Source organism: Oncorhynchus mykiss, chromosome 29 (genome assembly GCF_057628025.1).
Source record: "Oncorhynchus mykiss isolate SJ-2025 chromosome 29, ASM5762802v1, whole genome shotgun sequence".
NCBI classification, from domain to species: domain Eukaryota; kingdom Metazoa; phylum Chordata; class Actinopteri; order Salmoniformes; family Salmonidae; genus Oncorhynchus; species Oncorhynchus mykiss.
Window position 1 is genome coordinate 34,135,379 of NC_143050.1, and position 26,007 is coordinate 34,161,385.

At 42.9% G+C, this 26,007-nt stretch overlaps 1 protein-coding gene across 2 annotated transcripts in view; it reads right to left on the reverse strand.

The window, feature by feature from the left end:
• Window positions 1–13,854, reverse strand: part of LOC110509680 (ceramide transfer protein) — a 38,169-nt gene extending 24,315 nt beyond the window's left edge. The window contains exons 1-2 of one of the 2 annotated variants that reach the window (XM_036967425.2): window positions 13,147–13,854; window positions 10,223–10,357 (exon numbers count right to left, since the gene is read on the reverse strand). In XM_036967425.2, coding sequence (XP_036823320.2) covers window positions 10,223–10,357; window positions 13,147–13,263 — 252 coding nt within the window. In that variant the 5' untranslated portion in view covers window positions 13,264–13,854. The remainder of the gene's footprint in view (window positions 1–10,222; window positions 10,358–13,146) is intronic. The other variant, XM_036967427.2, reaches the window with a different exon arrangement.
• Between the last annotated feature and the right edge of the window lie 12,153 nt (window positions 13,855–26,007).

The window sequence follows — 26,007 nt, forward strand, 5'->3', positions numbered from 1 at the left end:
ATAAGGTAGCATTGTTTAAAGTGGCTAGTGATATATTTACATAATTTCCCATCAATTCCCATTATTAAAGTGGCTGGAGTTGAGTCAGTGTCAGTGTCAGTGTGTTGGCAGCAGCCACTCAATGTTAGTGGTGGCTGTTTAACAGTCTGATGGCCTTGAGATAGAAGCTGTTTTTCAGTCTCTCGGTCCCAGCTTTGATGCACCTGTACTGACCTCGCCTTCTGGATGATAGCGGGGTGAACAGTCAGTGGCTCGGGTGGTTGATGTCCTTGATGATCTTTATGGCCTTCCTGTAACATCGGGTGGTGTAGGTGTCCTGGAGGGCAGGTAGTTTGCCCCCGGTGATGCGTTGTGCAGACCTCACTACCCTCTGGAGAGACTTACGGTTGTGGGCGGAGCAGTTGCCGTACCAGGCGGTGATACAGCCCGCCAGGATGCTCTCGATTGTGCATCTGTAGAAGTTTGTGAGTGCTTTTGGTGACAAACCGAATTTCTTCAGCCTCCTGAGGTTGAAGAGGCGCTGCTGCGCCTTCTTCACGATGCTGTCTGTGTGAGTGGACCAATTCAGTTTGTCTGTGATGTGTATGCCGAGGAACTTAAAACTTGCTACCCTCTCAACTACTGTTCCATCGATGTGGATAGGGGGGTGTTCCCTCTGCTGTTTCCTGAAGTCCACAATCATCTCCTTAGTTTTGTTGACGTTGAGTGTGAGGTTATTTTCCTGACACCACACTCCGAGGGCCCTCACCTCCTCCCTGTAGGCCGTCTCGTCGTTGTTGGTAATCAAGCCTACCACTGTTGTGTCGTCCGCAAACTTGATGATTGAGTTGGAGGCGTGCGTGGCCACGCAGTCGTGGGTGAACAGGGAGTACAGGAGAGGGCTCAGAACGCACCCTTGTGGGGCCCCAGTGTTGAGGATCAGCGGGGTGGAGATGTTGTTGCCTACCCTCACCACCTGGGGGCGGCCCGTCAGGAAGTCCAGTACCCAGTTGCACAGGGCGGGGTCGAGACCCAGGGTCTCGAGCTTGATGACGAGCTTGGAGGGTACTATGGTGTTGAATGCCGAGCTGTAGTCGATGAACAGCATTCTCACATAGGTATTCCTCTTGTCCAGATGGGTTAGGGCAGTGTGCAGTGTGGTTGAGATTGCATCGTCTGTGGACCTATTTGGGTGGTAAGCAAATTGGAGTGGGTCTAGGGTGTCAGGTAGGGTGGAGGTGATATGGTCCTTGACTAGTCTCTCAAAGCACTTCATGATGACGGAAGTGAGTGCTACGGGGCGGTAGTCGTTTAGCTCAGTTACCTTAGCTTTCTTGGGAACAGGAACAATGGTGGCCCTCTTGAAGCATGTGGGAACAGCAGACTGGTATAGGGATTGATTGAATATGTCCGTAAACACACCGGCCAGCTGGTCTGCGCATGCTCTGAGGGCGCGGCTGGGGATGCCGTCTGGGCCTGCAGCCTTGCGAGGGTTAACACGTTTAAATGTCTTACTCACCTCGGCTGCAGTGAAGGAGAGTCCGCATGTTTTCGTTGCAGGCCGTGTCAGTGGCACTGTATTGCCCTCAAAGCGGGCAAAAAAGTTATTTAGTCTGCCTGGGAGCAGGACATCCTGGTCCGTGACTGGGCTGGATTTCTTCTTGTAGTCTGTGATTGACTGTAGACCCTGCCACATGCCTCGTGTCTGAGCCGTTGAATTGAGATTCTACTTTGTCTCTGTACTGACGCTTAGCTTGTTTGATAGCCTTGCGGAGGGAATAGCTGCACTGTTTGTATTCGGTCATGTTACCAGTCACCTTGCCCTGATTAAAAGCAGTGGTTCGCGCTTTCAGTTTCACGCGAATGCTGCCATCAATCCACGGCTTCTGGTTAGGGAATGTTTTAATCGTTGCTATGGGAACGTCATCTTCAACGCACGTTCTAATGAACTCGCACACCGAATCAGCGTATTCGTCAATATTGTTATCTGACACAATACGAAACATGTCCCAGTCCACGTGATGGAAGCAGTCTTGGAGTGTGGAGTCAGCTTGGTCGGACCCGCGTTGGACAGACCTCAGCGTGGGAGCCTCTTGTTTTAGTTTCTGTCTGTAGGCAGGGATCAACAAAATGGAGTCGTGGTCAGCTTTTCCGAAAGGAGGGCGGGGCAGAGCCTTATATGCGTCGCGGAAGTTAGAGTAACAATGATCCAAGGTTTTTCCACTCCTGGTTGCGCAATCGATATGCTGATAAAATTTAGGGAGTCTTGTTTTCAGATTAGCCTTGTTAAAATCCCCAGCTACAATGAATGCAGCCTCCGGATAAATGGATTCCAGTTTGCAAAGAGTCAAATAAAGTTTGTTCAGAGCCATCGATGTGTCTGCTTGGGGGGGGATATATACGGCTGTGATTATAATCGAAGAGAATTCTCTTGGTAGATAATGCGGTCTACATTTGATTGTGAGGAATTCTAAATCAGGTGAACAGAAGGATTTGAGTTCCTGTATGTTTCTTTCATCACACCATGTCTCGTTAGCCATAAGGCATACGCCCCCGCCCCTCTTCTTACCAGAAAGATGTTTGTTTCTGTCGGCGCGATGCGTGGAGAAACCCGCTGGCTGCACCGCCGCCGATAGCGTCTCTCCAGTGAGCCATGTTTCCGTGAAGCAAAGAACGTTACAGTCGCTGATGTCCCTCTGGAATGCTACCCTTGCTCGGATTTCATCAACCTTGTTGTCAAGAGACTGGACATTGGCGAGAAGAATGCTAGGGAGTGGTGCACGATGTGCCCGTCTCCGGAGTCTGACCAGAAGACCGCCTCGTTTCCCTCTTTTCGGAGTCGTTTTTTTGGGTCGCTGCATGGGATCCATTCCGTTGTCCTGGGTGAAAGGCAGAACACAGGATCCGCGTCGCGAAAAACATTCTTGGTCGTACTGATGGTGAGTTGACGCTGATCTTATATTCAGTAGTTCTTCTTGACTGTATGTAATGAAACCTAAGATGACCTGGGGTACTAATGTAAGAAATAACACGTAAAAAAACAAAACACTGCATAGTTTCCTAGGAACGCGAAGCGAGGCGGCCATCTCTGTCGGCGCCGGAAGTAGCCATTGCTATGCGATCAAGTGTGCTTGCATACTCCCTTAAAAGACATTCGCTTCAAAAACTTGAAAAAAAAAAGTGGCAATAGTACGGTTTGTCTATTGAGCCATAGCCAGTACAAACGTCCTCAAAATAGTCAATGACAAATTTCAGATTTCTTGAGTTTTGACGTTGTTTTGCGAGATCTTAGTTGGACAATTTTACAAGATGTTTGGTGTAGTATTTCTAAATGAAAAAAAAGTGCACGAAAATGAACGACAAAGACTTTACTGAAGAATCCTTACTGTTGACCAATCACAGACGAATGGGCGTAGAGTTCGTCTACCGACTTCAGCCTGCCTCAAGAAGAAATGCCATGATGCATGCAGACACCTTCAGCAGTGGCCTGACAATGAGCAGTCACGTTTTAATAGCATTCAACTGAACGTTGAAACCCCCACTGAATGAGAGAGAGGAATATAGGAGAGAGGGAACGGGAGGGAAAATAATGAGTGAGAGAGCGAGAGAAAAAATGACGAGAGTGAGAATTAGACAACTGGCCATGCTGCAGATCCACAAGGATCTGTGCTGCTTGACCACTCAACCAATATACTGGCTCAAATCTCTGATTTACCACACACACCAGAGAGGGGGGATAAAAAAAGCTAGGCCTACACGGCTCATTGAATCGGTGCAGAGCAGCAGCGGAGACAGCAGACAGACCCATTGTCAGCCCCCTCTATGAGTTTCTCCCTCTTTCCCTGGGGTTGTTTCTTTCATCTTTGTTTTCTCTGCTTCCCTCGGGGAACGGACACACACTGCACGATGCGATTTCATCTGAAGCGGAACCCTGTGGCCTCACTCTCACACACACACACACACATCTACCTCAGTGTCTTTCTGTGACATGATGACATGTCTATTAACACTGACAGGGAAGTAAAGCCACATTTCTGCATGTCCTAACCTCACGAGTGACAATCACTGAGCACTGGAGAATGACAATGTGTGTGTTTATATATATATATATATATCACACTCATATTTTGCCTGCCGAACCAGCCTCAGGCAAGCAGCAGACATCTTCCACTTCAGTGAGCATGACAGAGACACAGACACACTTTGTGTAACCAGGGAGTGTGAACCTTCTTTGAGAGTCACTCAGTGATTTCAAGGCAAGGGGAGTACGCCAGAGCCACATGCAGAGTAGCAAGGGCAGATATTATATACACATAAAGGAGAGACGTATATAGAAAGGGACATATATAGAGGGAGACCGAGCGAGAAAAAGCTGGCATATTCCAGACTAAATGGAATCAGTTCAATTGAATAGAGCTGAGAGCAGTAGATTGTATTCGATCCTGGTCACAATAACGGGGAACCCAATTGTCCTGACTGCCAACCGTCCTCCACTGCCTAGCTGGAGAGTAGGGCTGAGCCCATTTGGTCGACTGGTTCATTGCACCCACAACGCTCGCAAGCGTCCGTGTAGCCAGGCGCTAAAATAGAACTGGTTTCGATTTGTGAAGCTTGAGGCTCTGAAAGTCCCGCTTCTCCCATAGGTTTTTAGGAGCATATACCCACGTGGGGGATTGAAAGATGAACTGAGGTCCACACTCCAGTCGAGTTGGTGGTGGTAATGCATCTTAAAGTTGGTGGCCAACTCCCATATAAAGTCCAAAGAAGAAGAAGCCTGAAGGAGGAGAGATTACTAGAAAACAAACTTGGTTTACCGTTTTATCTGTGGATTAACTTCTTTGGGGTAGGGGGCAGTATTTTCACGTCCGGATGAAAAGCATGCCCAGAGTAAATGGCCTGCTACAAAGCCATAAAAGCTAGAATATGCATATTAGTAGATTTGGATAGAAAACACTCTGAAGTTTCAATTTTTTTTTAATGATGTCTGTGAGTATAACAAAACTCATCAGGCAGGCAAAAACCTGAGAAAAAAAATCCAACCAGGAAGTGGGAAATCCGAGGTTGGTCGATTTTCAACTCAGCTCCTATTGAAGACACAGTGGGATATTGGTCATGTTGCACTTCCTAAGGCTTCCACTAGATGTCAACAGTCGGTAGCACCTTGTCTGATGCCTCTACTGTGAGGTGGGGCAAAAGGAGAGAGGAATGAGTAAGGTCTATCATGACCTGAACATGCGCATTCACGTGAGAGCGAGCTCTGTTCCATTGCACTTCTGAAGACACAGGAATACTCCGGTTGGAACATTATTGAAGAATTATGTTAAAGACATCCTTAAGATTGATTCAATACTTCGCTTGTCATGTTTTTAATGGACTGTAATATAACTTTAACTTTCCGTCAGTACTTTCCACTGGACCTGCCGGCGCGTCGTGAGTTTGGAAAGTGTGCTGAACACTAGAACAAGGAGGAATTTGGACATAAATGGACATTATCGGGAAAAAATACCATTATTGTGGAACTGGGATTCCTGGGAGTGCATTCTGATGAAGATCAAAGGTAAGTGAATGTTTATAATGTTACTTCTGACTTCTGTTGCCTGCATAATATGGCGGCTATATTTGTGTCTTGATTGGGCTCTGAGCGCCGACTCGGATTATTGCATGGGTTGCTTTTTTCGTAAAGTAAAAAAAAAAAAAATCTGACACAGCGGTTGCATTAAGGAGAAGTGCATCTAAAATTCCATGCATAACAGTTGTATCTTTTAGCAATGTTTATTATGAATATTCCTGTAAATTGGATGTGGCTCTCTACAAAATCAAAGGATGTTTTGTGACTTCTTAACGTAAGGCGCCAATGTAAACTCAGATTTTTGGATATAAATATGAACTTTACCGAACAAAACATACATGTATTGTGTAACATGAAGTCCTATGAGTGTCATCTGATGATCAAAGGTTAGTGATTAATTTGATCAATATTTCTGCTTTTTGTGAATCCTCTCTTTGGCTGGAAAAATGGCTGTGTTATTCTGTGAATAGGCACTCACCTCACAATCGTTTGGTTTGCTTTCATCGTAAAGCCTTTTTGAAATCGGGCTCTGTGGCTGGATTTACAACAAGTGTGTCTTTAAAATGGTGTAAAATACATGTATGTTTGAGGAATTTTAATTATGGGATTTCTGTTGTTTTGAACTTGGTGCCCTGCAGTTTCACTGGCTGTTGAAGAGGTGGGACGCTACAGTCTCACGTTCCCTAGAGAGGTTAATTTTCAGAGTAGAGGACCTTGTGCATTTCAGGTAAAATAACAACCCAATGTTTATATCCCAAGACAAATTAGCGAGCAACAGCAAGCTAGCTAGATAAATTGCCATACATGTTTAATGCTTTTCAATCTGTCCCCAAATGAATATTGTTGGTTCAGAGTTCATTTTGATATTTCAACCTGCATGTCCTGATCACGTCTGGTTAGTGGACAAAATCAACATGCTCGCGATGATGCGCGAGTCGTCTGGTCAGCATGTAAGATGTGATACTGAAATTATCTAACATTATTTTATAACTAAAATGATTTCTCCTGCTTTTTTAAAAATGTATTTAACCTTTAACAAGGCAAGTCAGTTAATAAGAAATTCTTATTTACAATGACAGCCTACACCGGTCAAACCCGGACGACGCTGGGCCAATTGTGTGCCGTCCTATGGGTCTCCCAATCACGGCCGGTTGTGATACAGCCTGGATTCGAACCAAGGTGTCTGTAGTGACGCCTCTAGCACTGAGATGCAGTGCCTTAGACCTCTGCGTCCATGTGTTAACTATTTAACTGTACTAAAATGCTTAAAAGGCTGCAAAAAAGGGCCTCCCGGGTGGCGCAGTGGTCTAGGGCACTGCAGTGCTAGCTGTGCCACCAGACTCTGGGTTCACGCCCAGGTTCTGGGTTCGCGCCCAGGCTCTTTCACACATCTGACGTCCCCTTTCCCTCCTAAGCAACCAGTAAACATTTGCCTGCTGTTTCTTTTTCACGTCCTCTACATCCATTTTGCTGTCACTTGTTACTGTGTTCGGAATTTGGTTATAATCAATTTATTGATGTGATTATGATAGGCTATCAAGGCCCAATTGGTCACATGCATGCAATGCATACATATCACATGAGCAAGGGTTGAGGGAATGGTTTTCCTAAACAAATGACGGATTTTGGTAACATAACCTTTCAGTCAGAAACAAGTCAGAAACTAAATGACTGAAAAGCTTCAGCACAAACACTTGCTGTGGTGCTTTTTCAAAGCAGTAGGGAGGAGAGCGAGACAACGTGCGCCAGCCACACAGGCACTCGCTCTCTTTTTTTTTAACAGTGTGACTATCGGGCTGGTTCTGGAGTCATTTGTGCATCTTAGTTATTTAATATATCAGTATGCTTAAAGCATCAGACAAGCTCAGTGCATACATATGTAGTTGATTTTATTCAAACACATTGGGTGTGTCTGTCTATATGGGAAAAATAAGGTTAAACATTTTTTTTTTTTGTCAGGGACAGCCCTTACTGGCGAGTGTCTCTCTCACACCAACATTTTAGTTTTGTTTGTTTCCATTGTTGATTTCTTATGATCAAATGGAAGCTTCCGTTATGGAACGTTTGCTCCCCAGGTCTGGAACATAGACTAAATTACACACACACAGTGGAAGTTAATATTTACAGTGGTAGAGAATGGATGAAGCTGAATAAATACAGACTGAATGGATTGACCACTCTGACCAGTCCGGGAACAGTCACTCATTCATCCTGCTGTGTGTGTGTGTACACACGGTGGTGGGATATGATAATGTGCTTGGCAAACCACTGAGCTGCCAGTTACAGGACAGTGACGGTTCACAGGGTTCAAAGCCCTGAGGAATCAGTATTCAACGTTCATCGGTTACCATGACAACCTGACCTTTGAACACATTCTTTTTTTTCCATTCGTGTCATCATCATGCTATGGTCAGTGGATGACATGACTAGATTGGTAAAAGCTATGATAGTTGTCCCCCTTGCCTTGATCAAATAGTGTTAGGCTTAGATCTACGCTAGACGACACCCGCAGAGTGGTTGTTTTGGCGGTGTCGGAACTGCGTTAGAGCTGTCAAATCCACAAGTGGCTCCCGGTGTTATACCTAAAATGGACATTGCAATTGGCTGCACGGGGTTGCATTAAGAGAAATCCCATTTCTCCTCGTTTACGAGATCCCAACACGGGAATGTGAGATGTAATCTACACCTCAATTAGGCTGATAGAAATCCTCATTATTTCGCTTAACAATTTTCAATTTTCGCATCATTATTTCTATAGGCCTATAGTTGTCACTTTCTCATTCTTAACTGGTGGGACGGGTGTAGCTTCATGACAATCACAAGAGCAGCTGCTCATCAATTTGACAGCGCCAACACAGTTAAACCACCAACACTGCCAAAACATCAGCTATACTTGTGTTGGCTATCGCCGGTTAACGCTCGATCTGATTGAATCTAGGCCTTAGATCAGTGATTACTTCAAGGAAGGGAGGAAGGAAGGAAGCATTGTGAAAGGATCTGAGTAGGTCTCAGTAGGGCTTAAGTTTATCCTAGCTCAGAGTGGTATGTTGAAACCAGCAGTCAGTCACCTGATGAGCTACTAACCCTCCAGCACTAAGTCGCAATCAGGAGTTGTGTTGTTTTTGTTTTTAAATGAAAACAGTTTCTTCTGCTCAGTCATACACTCAGCTTTAGCTCTGGGCCCAGTTCCCCAAGGGCATCTTAAGTTGAAGTTAATCTTTAGAACCATATGATTCTAATGATTAACTTGAGCCATAAGATGCTTTTGGTAGCTAGTTTTTCCTCAGTTGATCAAGAGGGCACATTTTGGATCCAATGCAATGAGTGCGTGTAAAATGTATGTCGTTGTCAATAGCTGATCCCTCACTAGCTTGTTACGCTGTCCATAAAATACCACTTCCAGATCATTCACATACCCACTAATTCAACTGGAGTCAGAAATAAACAAGAGCTCAGAAGTATGTGCTGAATTGTGATCTTGGCACAGCGCCAGACATGTCATGTCATTCTCTGACCCAAACGCACTTCCACACGCTGCACTGTGCCCTGCTGTGTGTGTGTTGACTTGGCAGGCAACTTGAGTCAGGAGATACCACTGTGCCCCTAATCTTTGCTCGGCTGGCTCCATCTCTACTAGAGGTCGACCGATTAAATCGGAATGGCCGATTAATTAGGGCCGATTTCAAGTTTGCATAACAATCAGAAATCAGTATTTTTGGGAGCCGATTTGCCGTTTAATTTTTATACCTTTATTTAACTAGGCAAGTCCATTAAGAACACATTCTTATTTTCAATAACGGCCTAGGAACGGTGGGTTAACTGCCTCGTTCAGGGGCAGAACAACAGATTTTCACCTTGTCAGCTTGGGGGATCCAATATTGCAACCTTACAGTTAACTAGTCCAACGCAATAACAACCTGCATCTCTCGTTGCACTCCACAAGGAGACTGCCTGTTACGCGAATGCAGTAAGCCAAGGTAAGTTGCTAGCTAGCATTAAACTTATCTTATAAAAAACAATCGATCATAATCACGAGTTAACTACACATGGTTGATGATATTACTAAATATTATCTAGTGTGTCCTGCGTTGCTTATAATCCGACTGAGCATACAAGCATCTAAGTATCTGACTGAGCCAGACCCCCCTCCATCATTGGGGAACACACATTTTCACACATTTTGGAATTTCTTGGGTGTGTTCATGTGACTCAAACATTACAACAGCAGCAATGGGCTAAAAACCCTAGGTTAAAAACATTAGCTGACATGGGCTAATTGATCTGGACATTTATACAAGTTATAAATAGCTCTAAGGTCTGCAATGACTGACATGACAAGAGGAAAGCTGCTGATGCACTACCATTTCCCCCCCGCCTACCCCCCCACACACAGTACGACCATTTTATTAGCATATGCGCCTAAATATTTTGCTGTGTGACCTGGAATTTTTATTTAGGCGCAACCAATTATTACCTCAAATATTTTTCATTGTGCTCCTAAATTTCTTTACGCTCGCCTACATTTTTCAACTTAAACGCACACGTGCGCCTTGTAGTAAAAATGTTCCTTTTTTCCCCTCCCCCTTCTTTTTTTAAAGGTCAGGGTAGAACCCTGCTAGGGGGCCCGCCTCAGTTTGGGAACCACTGGTCTATAGAACAGGGTAGCATACTCACAGTGATGACAGCCTTGCTGAGACACAGGGACCCTCTGCAGCCGAACTCTCTCTCGTCCTGAGACTTGTAGTAGCTCAGAGTGTTGTTCTTCAGGACCACCCAGCGATCCTGCCAGCCGTGGATGTAGTTAGTCCACTGAAGGGAGAGAAAGTACAATTTCAAAAAAGTTACCTCACTATGAGGGAGGAATTTACAAAGTGATAATGTTATAATGAGGATGCGCACAATAGTCTGGGACACATTAGCTGGCTACAACAGAAACACTTACAATTCAAGCAATATGAGAAAACCCCCCCATTAAATGAGACATTTGAATTGGATGAAAACAACCATTTCAAATCACACAACGGGTAGTAGGTGATGAAACACTAGGAAGGGAGAGTCGTGATTAGGATAGCCAGTGGAACACACAAACCATAAACTTACTGTGCCTTGAGCTCATTGGCTAAGTCTATAACATCCACATTCATATCCGATTCTTAACAAAATGTTTTGATGCAATCTTCTACTGTGGCAACAATCTGAGGTTACAATCTGCGGCACGCACTCACACAATCTCTTTCTCTCACACACACACAGCTGTATAAAAACAAGAGAATATAAGGAATGTAATGTTCATCCATCTAAAACTCATGTATCATGTGTAAGGGGCTCACTATGACCGTGCAAGCGAGTTTAGAATGACGATGTGCAATAATCTCCCAAGCCATAGAAATAGAATGGTTATCCCCATTCAACTCAATGATGGCATAATGGGAAGACTGACGGCCATTGTTATGTGCACCCATACTAGGCTAGGTCTAAAATATACGGGTTAAGACAACGTAATAATTCCATTTTGCAGCGTTAGAAAATACATTTATTGGACCTTTATTGATAACTACTAGCAACGCTGCTAACTAGCAACGCTGGTACCAGTTTTGCAGAGTTATGGTATATTAGAATCCCATTGTCATCTTTCAACTAGCCCATAGGAGCAAAGCAGGAAGTAAAAGCAGAAAGCGCACCCATCAATCTGTGCTGTGATTTGTTGAAGCAACACAAATTACATTAAATGCACTATACAAAAATACAACTGCAAAGATTTTACAGTTCATAAGGAGAAGAAATAAATAAAAATCAGTCAATTGGATTTCAGACTGGGAATACAGATATGCATCTGTTGGTCATACATACACCTTAAAAAAAAAAAATGGGTGTCAATCATTAAACCAGTCAGTATCTAGTGACCACCATTTGCCTCATGCTGTGGGACACATCGCCTTCGCATAGAGTTGATCAGACTTGATTGTGGCCTGCGGAATGTTGTCCCTCTCCTCTTCAATGGATATTGGCGGGAACTGGAACACGCTGTCGTACATGTCGATCCAGAGCATCCCAAACATGCTCCATGGGTGACATGTCTGGTGAGTATGCAGGCTATGGAAGAACCGTGGCGATTTTCAGCTTCCAGGAATTGTGTACAGATCCTTGCGACATGGGCCGTGCATTATCACGCTGAAACATGAGGTGATGGTAGCGGATTAATGGGCCTCAGGATCTCGTCACAGTATCTCTGTGCATTCAAATTGCAATTGTTTTCCTTATGCCTGTCCATACCATAACCCCAGCATGGGGCACTCTGTTCACAATGTTGACATCAGCAAACCGCTCGCCCACACGACGCCATACACGCTGTCTGCCATCTGCCTGGTACAGTTGAAACTGGGATTCATCAGTGAAGAGCACACTTCTCCAGCGGCCAATGAAGGTGAGCATTTACCCTCTGAAGTCAGTTACGACGCCGAACTGCAGTCAGGTCAAGACCCTGGTGAGGACGACGAGAACCAGATGAACTTCCCTGAGACTGTGTCTGACAGTTTGTGCATTAATTCTGTGTTTGTGCAAACCCACAGATATATTAGCTGTCTGGGTGGCTGGTCTCAGACGATCCCGCAGGTGAAGCCGGATGTGGAGGTCTTGGGCTGGCTACGTTATACATGGCCTGTAGTTGTGAGGCCGGTTGAACGTACTGCCAAATTCTCTAAAATGACATTGGAGGCAGCTTATGGTTGAGAAATTAACATTCAATTCTCTGGCAACAGATCTGGTGGACATTCCTGGAGTCAGCATACCAATTGTACACTCCCTGAAAACATGATACATCTTGTGGCATTGTGTTGTGACAAAACTGTACATTTTAGAGTGGCCTTTTGTCCCCAGCACAAGGTGCACCTGTGTATTGATCATGCCATTAAATCAGCTTATTGCCATACCACACCTGTCAGGTGAATGGATTATCTTGGCAAAGGAGAAATGCTCACTAACAGATATATAAACACATTTGTGCTAAACATTTCAGAGAAATAAGCTTTTGTGCTTATGGAACATTTCTGGGATCTTTTATTTCAACTCATGAAACATGGGACCAACACTTTACATGCTGCGTTTATAGTTCAGTATACATTCCATTGCATGAGCCACATTAGTTAGCATAATTTGAATGAACATTCTACATTACCATGGAAATACCAGGCAGCCATTGCAAGTGTACCCATGAGTTTACCAGTCAAATTGTCAGGGTTAGAGATTCCAAACCCGTTGTATTAATTACATGTTTCTGCTCTTAACATGCTTGGGTTAGCAGGTCAGGCATACAATCTCTTTAGAATGACAACCCCACACAGTTTTAAATTAGATCAATCAGGCAATAACTGATTCTATAAGGCTTAGTTAGCTATTGAAAACATTTCATGTGACGCCTTTCAGCGGTTACATTTCGACCACAGTTGGCTCTGTGCGAGCAGAGGGGGAAACCAACACTGCTTCGTGGAACTAGCCCACATCCGTACTGGCGAAATACCCTCAAATCATCAACCTGTTTAATTTTTGTATCTTATGAAGAGGGGGAGTGAGCCTAAAACCAGCTTAGACGTTAAAGTTACCTTGCTGATGATTCCACCGAGCTCGGCGACACCAACAACTGGCTGCCCGACTCCCGATTCCGACGTCTCCACGTCTTCATCGGAACCCGAAGAATTCCAGCTCTGGTTATCCGACATTGTTGTTTAACTAGCTATCTTGCTAACAAGCTAATGTTATCCAACAACCAATGGAATAAATACAGATATAAAAAATAAAAAATCGAAAGTCAAATAATGACAGCGCAATATCACCCGCGTGACACCTCGGCGTTAGGAAAGACACATATAGCTATAAAAATGCCCTAAATAATTATTTCATCGCTAGTGTTCGTCCAAATTGGCTCTTCACCTGGCAGGCTCAGTGACAGTATGTCTCACCAGACTGTAACGTCAGATTAGCTGAGGTGTTGCACAGGACTGGAGCCAGTAATGAATCGCACCCGCCCCTTTTATGTTGCTTCTTCTAGCGGCAAACGGACCCGTTTGAAATACTCAAAACACGAGTAGCTCGTTTAAATAAAGAATGTCGATCTTCGAACTGATTTGGTAATGTAATCCCTACTTTACTGCGACAAAAAAAAACGCTCTATACCAGTAGATATGTATTTCTATTGCGGCTGACAGCTCTACCAAGCACCATGTACACGCCTGTAGAACCCGAGTGGAGCGTGTTAGGGCTTGGGTGGAAGGGGCGCTGGCTGCTGGGGTGACGTCACTTAAACTATTCCCGAAAAATAAAGCAAGCCCCTCCTTCGTGTACTACATACAGTAATTATTATTATTATTATTATTATTATAATTTGTTTTATTTATTCACATTTACTTAACCAGGAACAAGTTCTCATTTACAACTGCGACCTGGCCAAGATAAAGCAAAGCAGTGCGACAAAAAAACAACAACACAGAGTTACACATGGAATAAACAAAAGTACAGTCAATAACACTATAGGAAAATCTATATACAGTGTGTGCAAATGGAGTAAGGAGGTAAGGCAATAAATAGGCCATAGTAGCGAAGTAATTACAATTTAGCTAATTAACACTGGAGTGCTAGATGTGCAGATGATGATGTGCAAGTAGAAATACTGGTGTGCAAAAGAGCAACAAAGTAAATAAAAACAATATGGGGATGAGGTAGGTTGTTGGAAGGGCGATTTACAAATCAAATCAAATTGTATTTGTCACATACACATGGTTAGTAGATGTTAATGCGAGTTTCGCGAAATGCTTGTGCTTCTAGTTCCGACCATGCAGTAATATCTAACAAGTAATCTAACCTAACAATTTCACAACAACTACCTCATACACACAAGTGTAAATGAATGAATAAGAATATGTACATAAAAATATATGAATGAGTGATGGCCGAACGGCATAGGCAAGATGCAGTAGATGGCATAGAGTACAGTATATACATATGAGATGAGTAATGTAGGGTATGTAAACATTATATAGTGGCATTGTTTAAAGTGGCTTGTGAAACATTTATTACATCAATTTTCCCATTATTAAAGTGGCTAGAGTTGAGTCAGTGTGTTGGCAGCAGACACTCAATGGGCTATGTACAGCTGCAGCGATCAATAGATATGGCCTAAATAGCATGGCATATCATGTCAATGACTATATACACATTATTTCTCATTCACATGCCATGTTCCTTTGATCTTATGTGTCTATTATAGGGCAGACAAACAAACATATCTGCCAAGAGGTCTGGATTTTCATGGCACAGGTGGGAGTGACTATCCCAGAGGGTCACCTGGTCAAGGGTCAAGCTCTAGTTAGCTATTTGCTACAATCTCAATGAACAAACAGGTTTTGTAAATTAAAATGTCACTTGAGATCAGTATGATCCAGTATGAATGGAACAGTACACCACTATTTGTTGATGACAGTACATTAGTGTGTATGTGTTTCAGTAACAACCCAATTAGAACAGACACACTGAGGAAACCTTCACCTACCTGTATAATACCTGTGTTGTCATATAAGTGGGAAAATAGTGATTTATGTGGGCCTAGTAATCAATCAACCAGTCACATTTATTTGTAAAGCTTTTTTTACATCAGCAGATGTCACAAAGTGCTTATGCAGAAACCCAGCCTAAAACCCCAAACAGCAAGCAATGCAGATGTAGAAGCACACACACACACACAAATAGCCTACCCAACGACAACATCCCTTACTCAATTCTTAAAGCTCTCCCTCTAACAGTCAATGACATCCCCAAAGCCCCAACTTCATTCATCTTCTTGTCGCACCCCCTCCCTCTCTGTCCCTTCCTCACTCTACCAGTCATATTGGTAAGAACACATGAGCTGACTCAAAGGAGAGTTTTATTATAAGTCACAGTCATGTGACAATCCATGCTCGCTCGGGCTGGGCTGCTATCCCTGTCACACACACATAGTGATATACCTATCCTTATTCTCTCCTCCAGTCTGAGATGAGATGGCCTATGCTATGCTATGCTATGCTATGCTATGATTTCCAGAATGGCTCAGCTAGATGGGTCCCTCTGATTCTATTCTACATAGAACCATATGTATATCACAGTGGTATAGCACAGTGGTATGCAGCCAAGTGTGTGTACGTGTTTGTGTTTAAATTTCCCAGGAACACTGATCTAGGGTCAGTTTTGTGGACTTCAAACGGACATCATTTAGAGAGGATAAACTGATCCATGTTCTGAGCCTGAGGGCATTCTCCTCTACTAGCAGGTCACCATGTAACTGTGTCATGGGTTCCATGGCTCTGACTTGGAGCTCAGTGCGATCATGAGACCCGTGAAAGGAAACCACAAGACCTCCATTAGCTGAACACACACACACACACACACACACACACACACACACACACACACACACACACACACACACACACACACACACACACACACACACACACACACACACACACACACACACACACACACACACACACACACACACACACACACACACACACACACACACACCTCTGTTAGCCAAACAACAATACCATCCCTCTTCACAGGAAGCAGCAGATTGCCTCCAGTTCTGTGGATTCCAGGCAAACCTCAGCATAAATTAGCAACGTTAGTGTTATTATGCTTATATGTATAACTCACGTCAGAGAGTTTGGTAAAATGCAAGCATAATCCCAGTGGTAGTAAAAGTACCCAATTGTCATACTTGAGTAAAAGTAAAGATATGTTACAGTTTTTTAAATTGCTAAGATGCATTGGTCAAAACTGAAGTCACATTGTCAAAACTCTTTACACAGTCAGTGAAACAGAAGTGTATGTGGACCAAACTGTGAATCATTTTTCATTGCTTTCACACAAAATGCATCCAATGACCACATTCTCCGAAATCCATGAACTCTGTTCTCATTCATACTTCACCACCTGCAAAACTATATATTTGCAGCACATGTTTTCAAATGCTAACACACTGTTTCCAAAACTGTTAAACTGTTAAAACACATTCAAAACAGAATGATGGGAAATGTCGTGCATTTCTGCAGTAACTAGATTGAAAAATATAGAAAATCTCAGCGGAATATGGAATCATTCCGAACACAGCTGATTTCAGCTGAAAGCCGACCCATGTGTCCTGTTTTTAGTCTCGTTACCAAACAGACAAAAGAGGACGGCTTCGGAATGATTTAGCTTGGAAACGGATCAAGGAAGACAGGTTTGTGGGAAAAGAAGAGTGGTAGGGAGAGGGAGACAGCGTGGAGGACAAAGGAGAGGAAGACCAAGAGCGGTGGTCACTGGTGAGATAAGGGCCACAATTATTGACCATGTTGTAAACCATGGTCTCTCTTTGAGAGAGGCCGGTTTAAGGGTGCAACCAAATCTGCAGCGCTCAACAGTTGCATCAATAGTACGAATTTTCTGGCAAAACAACAGGTGAGATGTGCATCCTTCAATGATAATTGAACTACATATTACAGTACAATACAGTATGTTCACATTTTTACATGTACTGACATTTTTAAATATATTGATTGTTTTGTGTTTTTCAGTAGGATCCAAAGGTTGCCTCCCACAGGAGGGAGAGGCAGAATATTATCAGATGCGCAGGAAATTGCCATTGTTGACATGGTAATTGGCAACAATAAAATAAAACTGTGGGAAATTCGGGACAGAGTGCTGGCAGGCAGACAATATCACTGTTGGGAATGTGAATACGGTCAGCACAACGAGAAGAGTCCTAGAGAAACATACAATAAGGATGAAGCAGTTGTACACTGCACCCTTTGAGAGAAACAGTGAACATGTGAAAGAACTCTGGTATCAATATGTCCAGGTAAGATGTCTGTTCAATAACCAAACAGGGCACATACCCAGCTATGCATAATGTAAAGTACTGTAAATCTGTGTATTTACTGTATTTTAGAGAGTAATGGAGATGACAGTATGTGCAGTTTTCCTGGCTTTCATCTTTGTGGATGAAGCTGGATTCAACCTGGCAAAAACACGCCGCAGGGTAAGAAATGTGATTGGACAGAGAGCAACCGTGGATGTCCCAGGTCAGAGAGGCGCTAACATCACCATGTGTGCAGCACTCTCTTTCAACCTCTCTTTCGTGTCATCTGAGATTCCCAAAGATTGGAAAGCAGCTGCGGTCATCGCCCTCTTCAAAGGGGGGACACTCTTGACCCAAACTGCTACAGACCTATATCTATCCTACCCTGCCTTTCTAAGGTCTTCGAAAGCCAAGTCAACAAACAGATTACCGACCATTTCGAATCTCACCATACCTTCTCTGCTATACAATCTGGTTTCAGAGCTGGTCATGGGTGCACCTCAGCCACGCTCAAGGTCCTAAACAATATCTTAACCGCCATCGATAAGAAACATTACTGTGCAGCCGTATTCATTGATCTGGCCAAGGCTTTCAACTCTGTCAATCACCACATCCTCATCGGCAGACTCGACAGCCTTGGTTTCTCAAATGATTGCCTCGCCTGGTTCACCAACTACTTCTCTGATAGAGTTCAGTGTGTCAAATCGGAGGGTCTGCTGTCCGGACCTCTGGCAGTCTCTATGGGGGTGCCACAGGGTTCAATTCTTGGACCGACTCTCTTCTCTGTATACATCAATAATGTCGCTCTTGCTGCTGGTGAGTCTCTGATCCACCTCTACACAGACGACACCATTCTGTATACTTCTGGCCCTTCTTTGGACACTGTGTTAACAACCCTCCAGGTAAGCTTCAATGCCATACAACTCTCCTTCCGTGGCCTCCAATTGCTCTTAAATACAAGTAAAACTAAATGCATGCTCTTCAACCGATCTCTGCCTGCACCTGCCCGCCTGTCCAACATCACTACTCTGGACGACTCTGACTTAGAATACACGGACAACTACAAATAGCTAGGTGTCTGGTTAGACTGTAAACTCTCCTTCCAGACCCACATCAAACATCTCCAATCCAAAGTTAAATCTAGAATTTACTTCCTATTTTGCAACAAAGCATCCTTCACTCATGCTGCCAAACATACCCTTGTAAAACGGACCATCCTACCAATCCTCGACTTCGGCGATGTAATTTACAAAATAGCCTCCAATACCCTACTCGAACAAATTGGATGCAGTCTATCACAGTATAATCAGTTTTCTCACCAAAGCCCCATATACTACCCACCATTGCGACCTTTACGCTCTCGTTGGCTGACCCTCGCTTCATACTCGTCGCCAAACCCACTGGCTCCATGTCATCTACAAGACCCTGCTAGGTAAAGTCCCCCCTTATCTCAGCTCGCTGGTCATCATAGCATCACCCACCTGTAGCACGCGCTCCAGCAGGTATATCTCTCTGGTCACCCCCAAAACCAATTCTTTCTTTGGCCGCCTCTCCTTCCAGTTCTCTGCTGCCAATGACTGGAACGAACTACAAAAATCTCTGAAACTGGAAACACTTATCTCCCTCACTAGCTTTTAGCACCAACTGTCAGAGCAGCTCACAGATTACTGCACCTGTACATAGCCCACCTATAATTTAGCCCAAACAAGTACCTCTTTCCCTACTGTATTTATTTATTTATTTTGCTCCTTTGCACCCCATTATTTTTATTTCTACTTTGCACATTCTCCCACTGCAAATCTACCATTCCAGTGTTTTACTTGCTATATTGTATTTACTTTGCCACCATAGCCTTTTTTTGTTGCCTTTTTACCTCCCTTATCTCACCTCATTTGCTCACATCGTATATAGACTTGTTTCTACTGTATTATTGACTGTATGTTTGTTTTACTCCATGTGTAACTCTGTGTCGTTGTATGTGTCGAACTGCTTTGCTTTATCTTGGCCAGGTCGCAATTGTAAATGAGAACTTGTTCTCAACTTGCCTACCTGGTTAAATAAAGGTGAAATAAATAAATAAAAATAAAATCAACTGTCCAATGATTGTTTGCTGTTACAGAAACATACAGACAGGCTCTTTTCTTTTCTGGATGACCTGCATAATCAAATCAAATCAAATGTATTGATTTATATAGCCCTTCTTACATCAGCTGATATCTCAAAGTGCTGTACAGAAACCCAGCCTAAAACCCCAAACAGCAAGCAATGCAGGCGTAGAAGCAACTCATCGACTTGTGCCAGCTGAAGAGAGAGGGGCAAGAAACTCCCCTACCTTCGTTGTTGTGTGGGATAATGTGGCATTCCACCACTGCAGTCAGACTGGCTTGCTGCACATCCCAGGACGTCAGTACTATTCCTGCCTCCACACTCCCCCCTTCCTAAACCACATAGAGGAGTTTTTCTCTGCGTGGAGGTGGAAGGTTTATGACCACCATCCACATGACCAGATGTCCTCACTGGACTTGAATGCGGGGTGTGGAGACATTCCAGAAGATACTTTCCAAGATGCATCTCCAGAGACGACAAAAGATGTGATGTTGATGTGAACTTGTGGCCAAATGCAGGAGAGGGAGAACTAGAACCCTCACAGTACTGTACAGTATGAGTGATTATATTATACATGTTGATGAGAACTAGAACCCTCACAGTACTGTACAGTATGAGTGATTATATTATACATGTTGATGAGAACTAGAACCCTCACAGTACTGTACAGTATGAGTGATTATACTATACATGTTGATGAGAACTAGAACCCTCACAGTACTGTACAGTATGAGTGATTATACTATACATGTTGATGAGAACAAGAACCCTCACAGTACTGTACAGTATGAGTGATTATACTATACGTGTTGATGAGAACTAGAACCCTCACAGTACTGTACAGTATGAGTGATTATACTATACATGTTGATGAGAACAAGAACCCTCACAGTACTGTACAGTATGAGTGATTATATTATACATGGTGATGAGAACTAGAACCCTCACAGTACTGTACAGTATGAGTGATTATACTATACGTGTTGATGAGAACAAGAACCCTCACAGTACTGTACAGTATGAGTGATTATATTATACATGGTGATGAGAACTAGAACCCTCACAGTACTGTACAGTATGAGTGATTATACTATACGTGTTGATGAGAACAAGAACCCTCACAGTACTGTACAGTATGAGTGATTATACTATACATGTTGATGAGAACAAGAACCCTCACAGTACTGTACAGTATGAGTGATTATATTATACATGGTGATGAGAACTAGAACCCTCACAGTACTGTACAGTATGAGTGATTATACTATACGTGTTGATGAGAACAAGAACCCTCACAGTACTGTACAGTATGAGTGATTATATTATACGTGTTGATGAGAACTAGAACTCTCACAGTACTGTACAGTATGAGTGATTATATTATACGTGTTGATGAGAACTAGAACCCTCACAGTACTGTACAGTATGAGTGATTATATTATACGTGTTGATGAGAACTAGAACTCTCACAGTACTGTACAGTATGAGTGATTATATTCTACGTGTTGATGAGAACTAGAACCCTCACAGTACTGTACAGTATGAGTGATTATACTATACGTGTTGATGAGAACAAGAACCCTCACAGTACTGTACAGTATGAGTGATTATACTATACGTGTTGATGAGAACAAGAACCCTCACAGTACTGTACAGTATGAGTGATTATACTATACGTGTTGATGAGAACAAGAACCCTCACAGTACTGTACAGTATGAGTGATTATACTATACATGTTGATGAGAACTAGAACCCTCACAGTACTGTACAGTATGAGTGATTATACTATACGTGTTGATGAGAACTAGAACCCTCACAGTACTGTACAGTATGAGTGATTATACTATACATGTTGATGAGAACAAGAACCCTCACAGTACTGTACAGTATGAGTGATTATACTATACGTGTTGATGAGAACTAGAACCCTCACAGTACTGTACAGTATGAGTGATTATACTATACGTGTTGATGAGAACTAGAACCCTCACAGTACTGTACAGTATGAGTGATTATACTATACGTGTTGATGAGAACTAGAACCCTCACAGTACTGTACAGTATGAGTGATTATACTATACGTGTTGATGAGAACTAGAACCCTCACAGTACTGTACAGTATGAGTGATTATACTATACGTGTTGATGAGAACTAGAACCCTCACAGTACTGTACAGTATGAGTGATTATACTATATGTGTTGATGAGAACTAGAACCCTCACAGTACTGTACAGTATGAGTGATTATACTATACATGGTGATGAGAACTAGAACCCTCACAGTACTGTACAGTATGAGTGATTATACTATACATGTTGATGAGAACAAGAACCCTCACAGTACTGTACAGTATGAGTGATTATACTATACATGGTGATGAGAACAAGAACCCTCACAGTACTGTACAGTATGAGTGATTATACTATACGTGGTGATGAGAACTAGAACCCTCACAGTACTGTACAGTATGAGTGATTATACTATACGTGTTGATGAGAACTAGAACCCTCACAGTACTGTACAGTATGAGTGATTATACTATACGTGTTGATGAGAACTAGAACCCTCACAGTACTGTACAGTATGAGTGATTATACTATACGTGTTGATGAGAACTAGAACCCTCACAGTACTGTACAGTATGAGTGATTATACTATACATGTTGATGAGAACAAGAACCCTCACAGTACTGTACAGTATGAGTGATTATACTATACGTGTTGATGAGAACTAGAACCCTCACAGTACTGTACAGTATGAGTGATTATACTATACGTGTTGATGAGAACTAGAACCCTCACAGTACTGTACAGTATGAGTGATTATACTATACGTGTTGATGAGAACTAGAACCCTCACAGTACTGTACAGTATGAGTGATTATACTATACGTGTTGATGAGAACTAGAACCCTCACAGTACTGTACAGTATGAGTGATTATACTATACGTGTTGATGAGAACTAGAACCCTCACAGTACTGTACAGTATGAGTGATTATACTATACGTGTTGATGAGAACAAGAACCCTCACAGTACTGTACAGTATGAGTGATTATACTATACATGTTGATGAGAACTAGAACCCTCACAGTACTGTACAGTATGAGTGATTATATTATACATGGTGATGAGAACAAGAACCCTCACAGTACTGTACAGTATGAGTGATTATACTATACATGTTGATGAGAACTAGAACCCTCACAGTACTGTACAGTATGAGTGATTATACTATACATGTTGATGAGAACTAGAACCCTCACAGTACTGTACAGTATGAGTGATTATATTATACATGGTGATGAGAACTAGAACCCTCACAGTACTGTACAGTATGAGTGATTATACTATACAAGTTGATGGTTTTTTTTGTTTATTATTATTGCAGCCCTGTAATTTCAGGATTTTTAAATTTTTCACAAGTAAATTACTTTTTGCAAAGATATAGAACAAATAAATGCTATTGAAGCAAATTGCTGCATTCCTGATTGTCACGAATACCACCGAAGGTGGCTCCCCTTCCTGTTCGGGTGGCGCTCAGCGATCGTCGTCGCCGGTCTACTAGTTGCCACCGATCCCTTATTCCTTTTCGTTTGTTTTTGTCTAATTGTTTTCACCTATTCCTTGTTGGGGTTTTGGGATGGGTGTTATTTAAGTTTGTTTAGCCTGCTGGTGTTTGTGCGGGCTTGTTGTTGTTTTTGTTACTTTTGTGGTCATTGTTGTCTTTTGGGTTTTCACTGTCCGGGTTTTGTAACTAAGGTTTTGGGTTTGTTTGCACCTGTGTTTAGGGCTTCACCCATGTTTGGACCTGTTACTTTGTAGAGGATATTAAAGCGTTTTTTTCCCGTTTACTTTTGCTGTCTGCGTCTGACCCCACACCCATCACTCACCCACCGTTACACCGATTCATTCTTGTTACATATACTTTAGTACAGTCAATAAAGTGAAATAGTGATTTATGTGAAAAATCATTCAAACTTCAAAGAGAAGAGTGTTTTTTTAGGTTAGTGTGTTATGAGTGTTGCATGCTTTGTGAGAATTGTTGTCAGTGTTATGGTTGAACAAGCTTATTTTGAAACTTATATCAAGAGTTTTGGTGGTTTGAGGGAGTTTTGAAAAGTGGATTCAGTATTGACAGATGTTTGTTAGCAATTGAAAAAAACTGTAATAGATAATAACTAACAGAAAATGACTCAAGTGAAAGTCACCCAGTAAAATACAACTTGAGTAAACGTCTAAAAGTATTTGGTTTTAAATATACTTAATTATCAAAAGTAAAAATATAATCATTTCAAATTCCTTATATTAAGCAAACCAGACGGCACCATTTTCTTGTTTATTAAATGATGGATTGCCAGGGGCACACCAACACTCAGACATAATTGACAAACAAAGCATTTGTGTAGTGAGTCTGCCAGATTAGGGGCAGAGGGATGACCAGGGATGTTCTCTTAATACGTGCTTGAATTGGACCATTTTCCTGTCCTGCTAAGCATTCAAAATGCAACGAGTACTTTTAGGGGTCAGGGAAAATGTATGGAGTAAGGAGGTACATTATTTTCGTTAGGAATGTAGTAAAGTAAAAAAATAAAAATAGTAAAGTACAGATACCAAACAAAATGACTATTTCAAGTAGTAATTGAAATATTTTTAATTAAGTACTTTACACAACTGCCTAATCCTTTACTCAGGTATTACATGTTACAGGTCACGACATCCTAATCAGACGCTCAAAATGCACCTGTTTATATATTTTAGATAGGTGCCCCACTAGCGCCATCTCGGGGTTGGCATTATGCCTATTTATCTTAACATTTTCCTTTTCATGTATAATTAGCTCGAGCACGTCATACCATTTTAATACCACAGTGAAAATACCTATTTACATTATCTACACTTAATTAAAACCAAAACATAATACGTTTTTTTTTATTGTTCATCCCTTAAGGGACATAGTCCCCGTACCGCAGGGGCGGTCTTATGTTAGCCCTTGTCCTAGTGTGTTGCACTAGTAGCATATTGTGCACCTCTGGGATGTTGGGCACCTCTGGGATGTTGGGCACCTCTGGGATGTTGGGCACCTCTGGGATGTTGGGCACCTCTGGGATGTTGGGCACCTCTGGGATGTTGGGCACCTCTGGGATGTTGGACACCTCTGGGATGTTGGGCACCTCTGGGATGTTGGGCACCTCTGGGAGCCTTAGGGCCTCTCCTTCCTCTTCCACAGCCTCTTGAAATTGTGGAGGCACGGTCGGCAGAGAACTGCTCTGCCCTCATTATGTGTCCTGCCCACAGCGGAGCACTCTGATAGCTTGGCCTTGTTTTATTACAGGCAGATGTTTTGCATGCTGGCCATAAAAATGTTTTGACTTGGCCTGATGTGCACGTTTGTGGGCCTGACCATCCCTAATGACCTTTGGTGCGAGGAGCTTGGGAGTTGTTGGCGACAGAGAGCGAGTGCATCTAGACATTAAGCGCTGTACTGGACTGCTGCTGAAGCCCTCTGTGGGAGTATTTCTCCACGCCAAAATGGCTTACCACACATCTGTGCCTTCCTGCATAGCCTTTGTGATGAGAGTCTTTGCTATTTTCACTGCTGACCTCCGCCTCACCATTACTACGACTGTGGTGTGGTGAAGAGGGCACATGATGGAACTCCCAGGCTTTTGCAAACAAAGCAAAGTCTTGACTCGTGAACTGGGGCCCATTATGCGTCACTATACCACTGTCAGGTATGCCATATCTGCTGCTAAACTGCTGCTTATAACAGTCGATGATGCAAGCGGCTGTTGTGTCAATCACTTTCTCCACCTCCCAAAAATCGGAATAGTTGTCCACCATAATCACAAAAGGAACGTTCTTTACTGTGAACAGATCCATTCCCTCTTTAGGACGTGCTGGTACTGTACGTCATGTGGCTGCAGCGTTTCCTTTTGCTGCTTTGGTAGATTAGCATTACATATGCTGCACACAGCCACAAAATGTTTCATTTCCTGGGTCATGTTGGGCCAGAATACTGAGTCTCTGGCTTTCCTGAGACTGGCTTCGACCCCTGAGTGCCCTGCATGGATACGAGACAGAATCATTGGGCGTGGAGTTTCTGGCACTACCAATGTGTCGCCTTTGTAGACGACCTCTTCCTGCGTTGTGAGTTCGTCTTAGTCCCTCACCAGGATGGGCGTAATCTTTCTTGTGTCCGGCCAGCCTCTTAGGATAAAAGACTGAAGCATTCGAGATGTCTTTGTCCTCTGCTGAATGAGCTTTGATAGCATCCCGTGTCTGCGGGGAGATGTTTTCATCAGTAGCATGGTTCACATCTTCAAACTCAGCTTGTACAGCATATACCCGTCTAATTTGTCTAATTTGTCCGATATTGCGGGTGACTTGTTGGTAGTGCTGCTCTAGACAACACATCTGCAATGTGAAGCTCTATTCCTTTTTTGCATGCTACCTGTGGTCAATAATTCTGAAGCTTT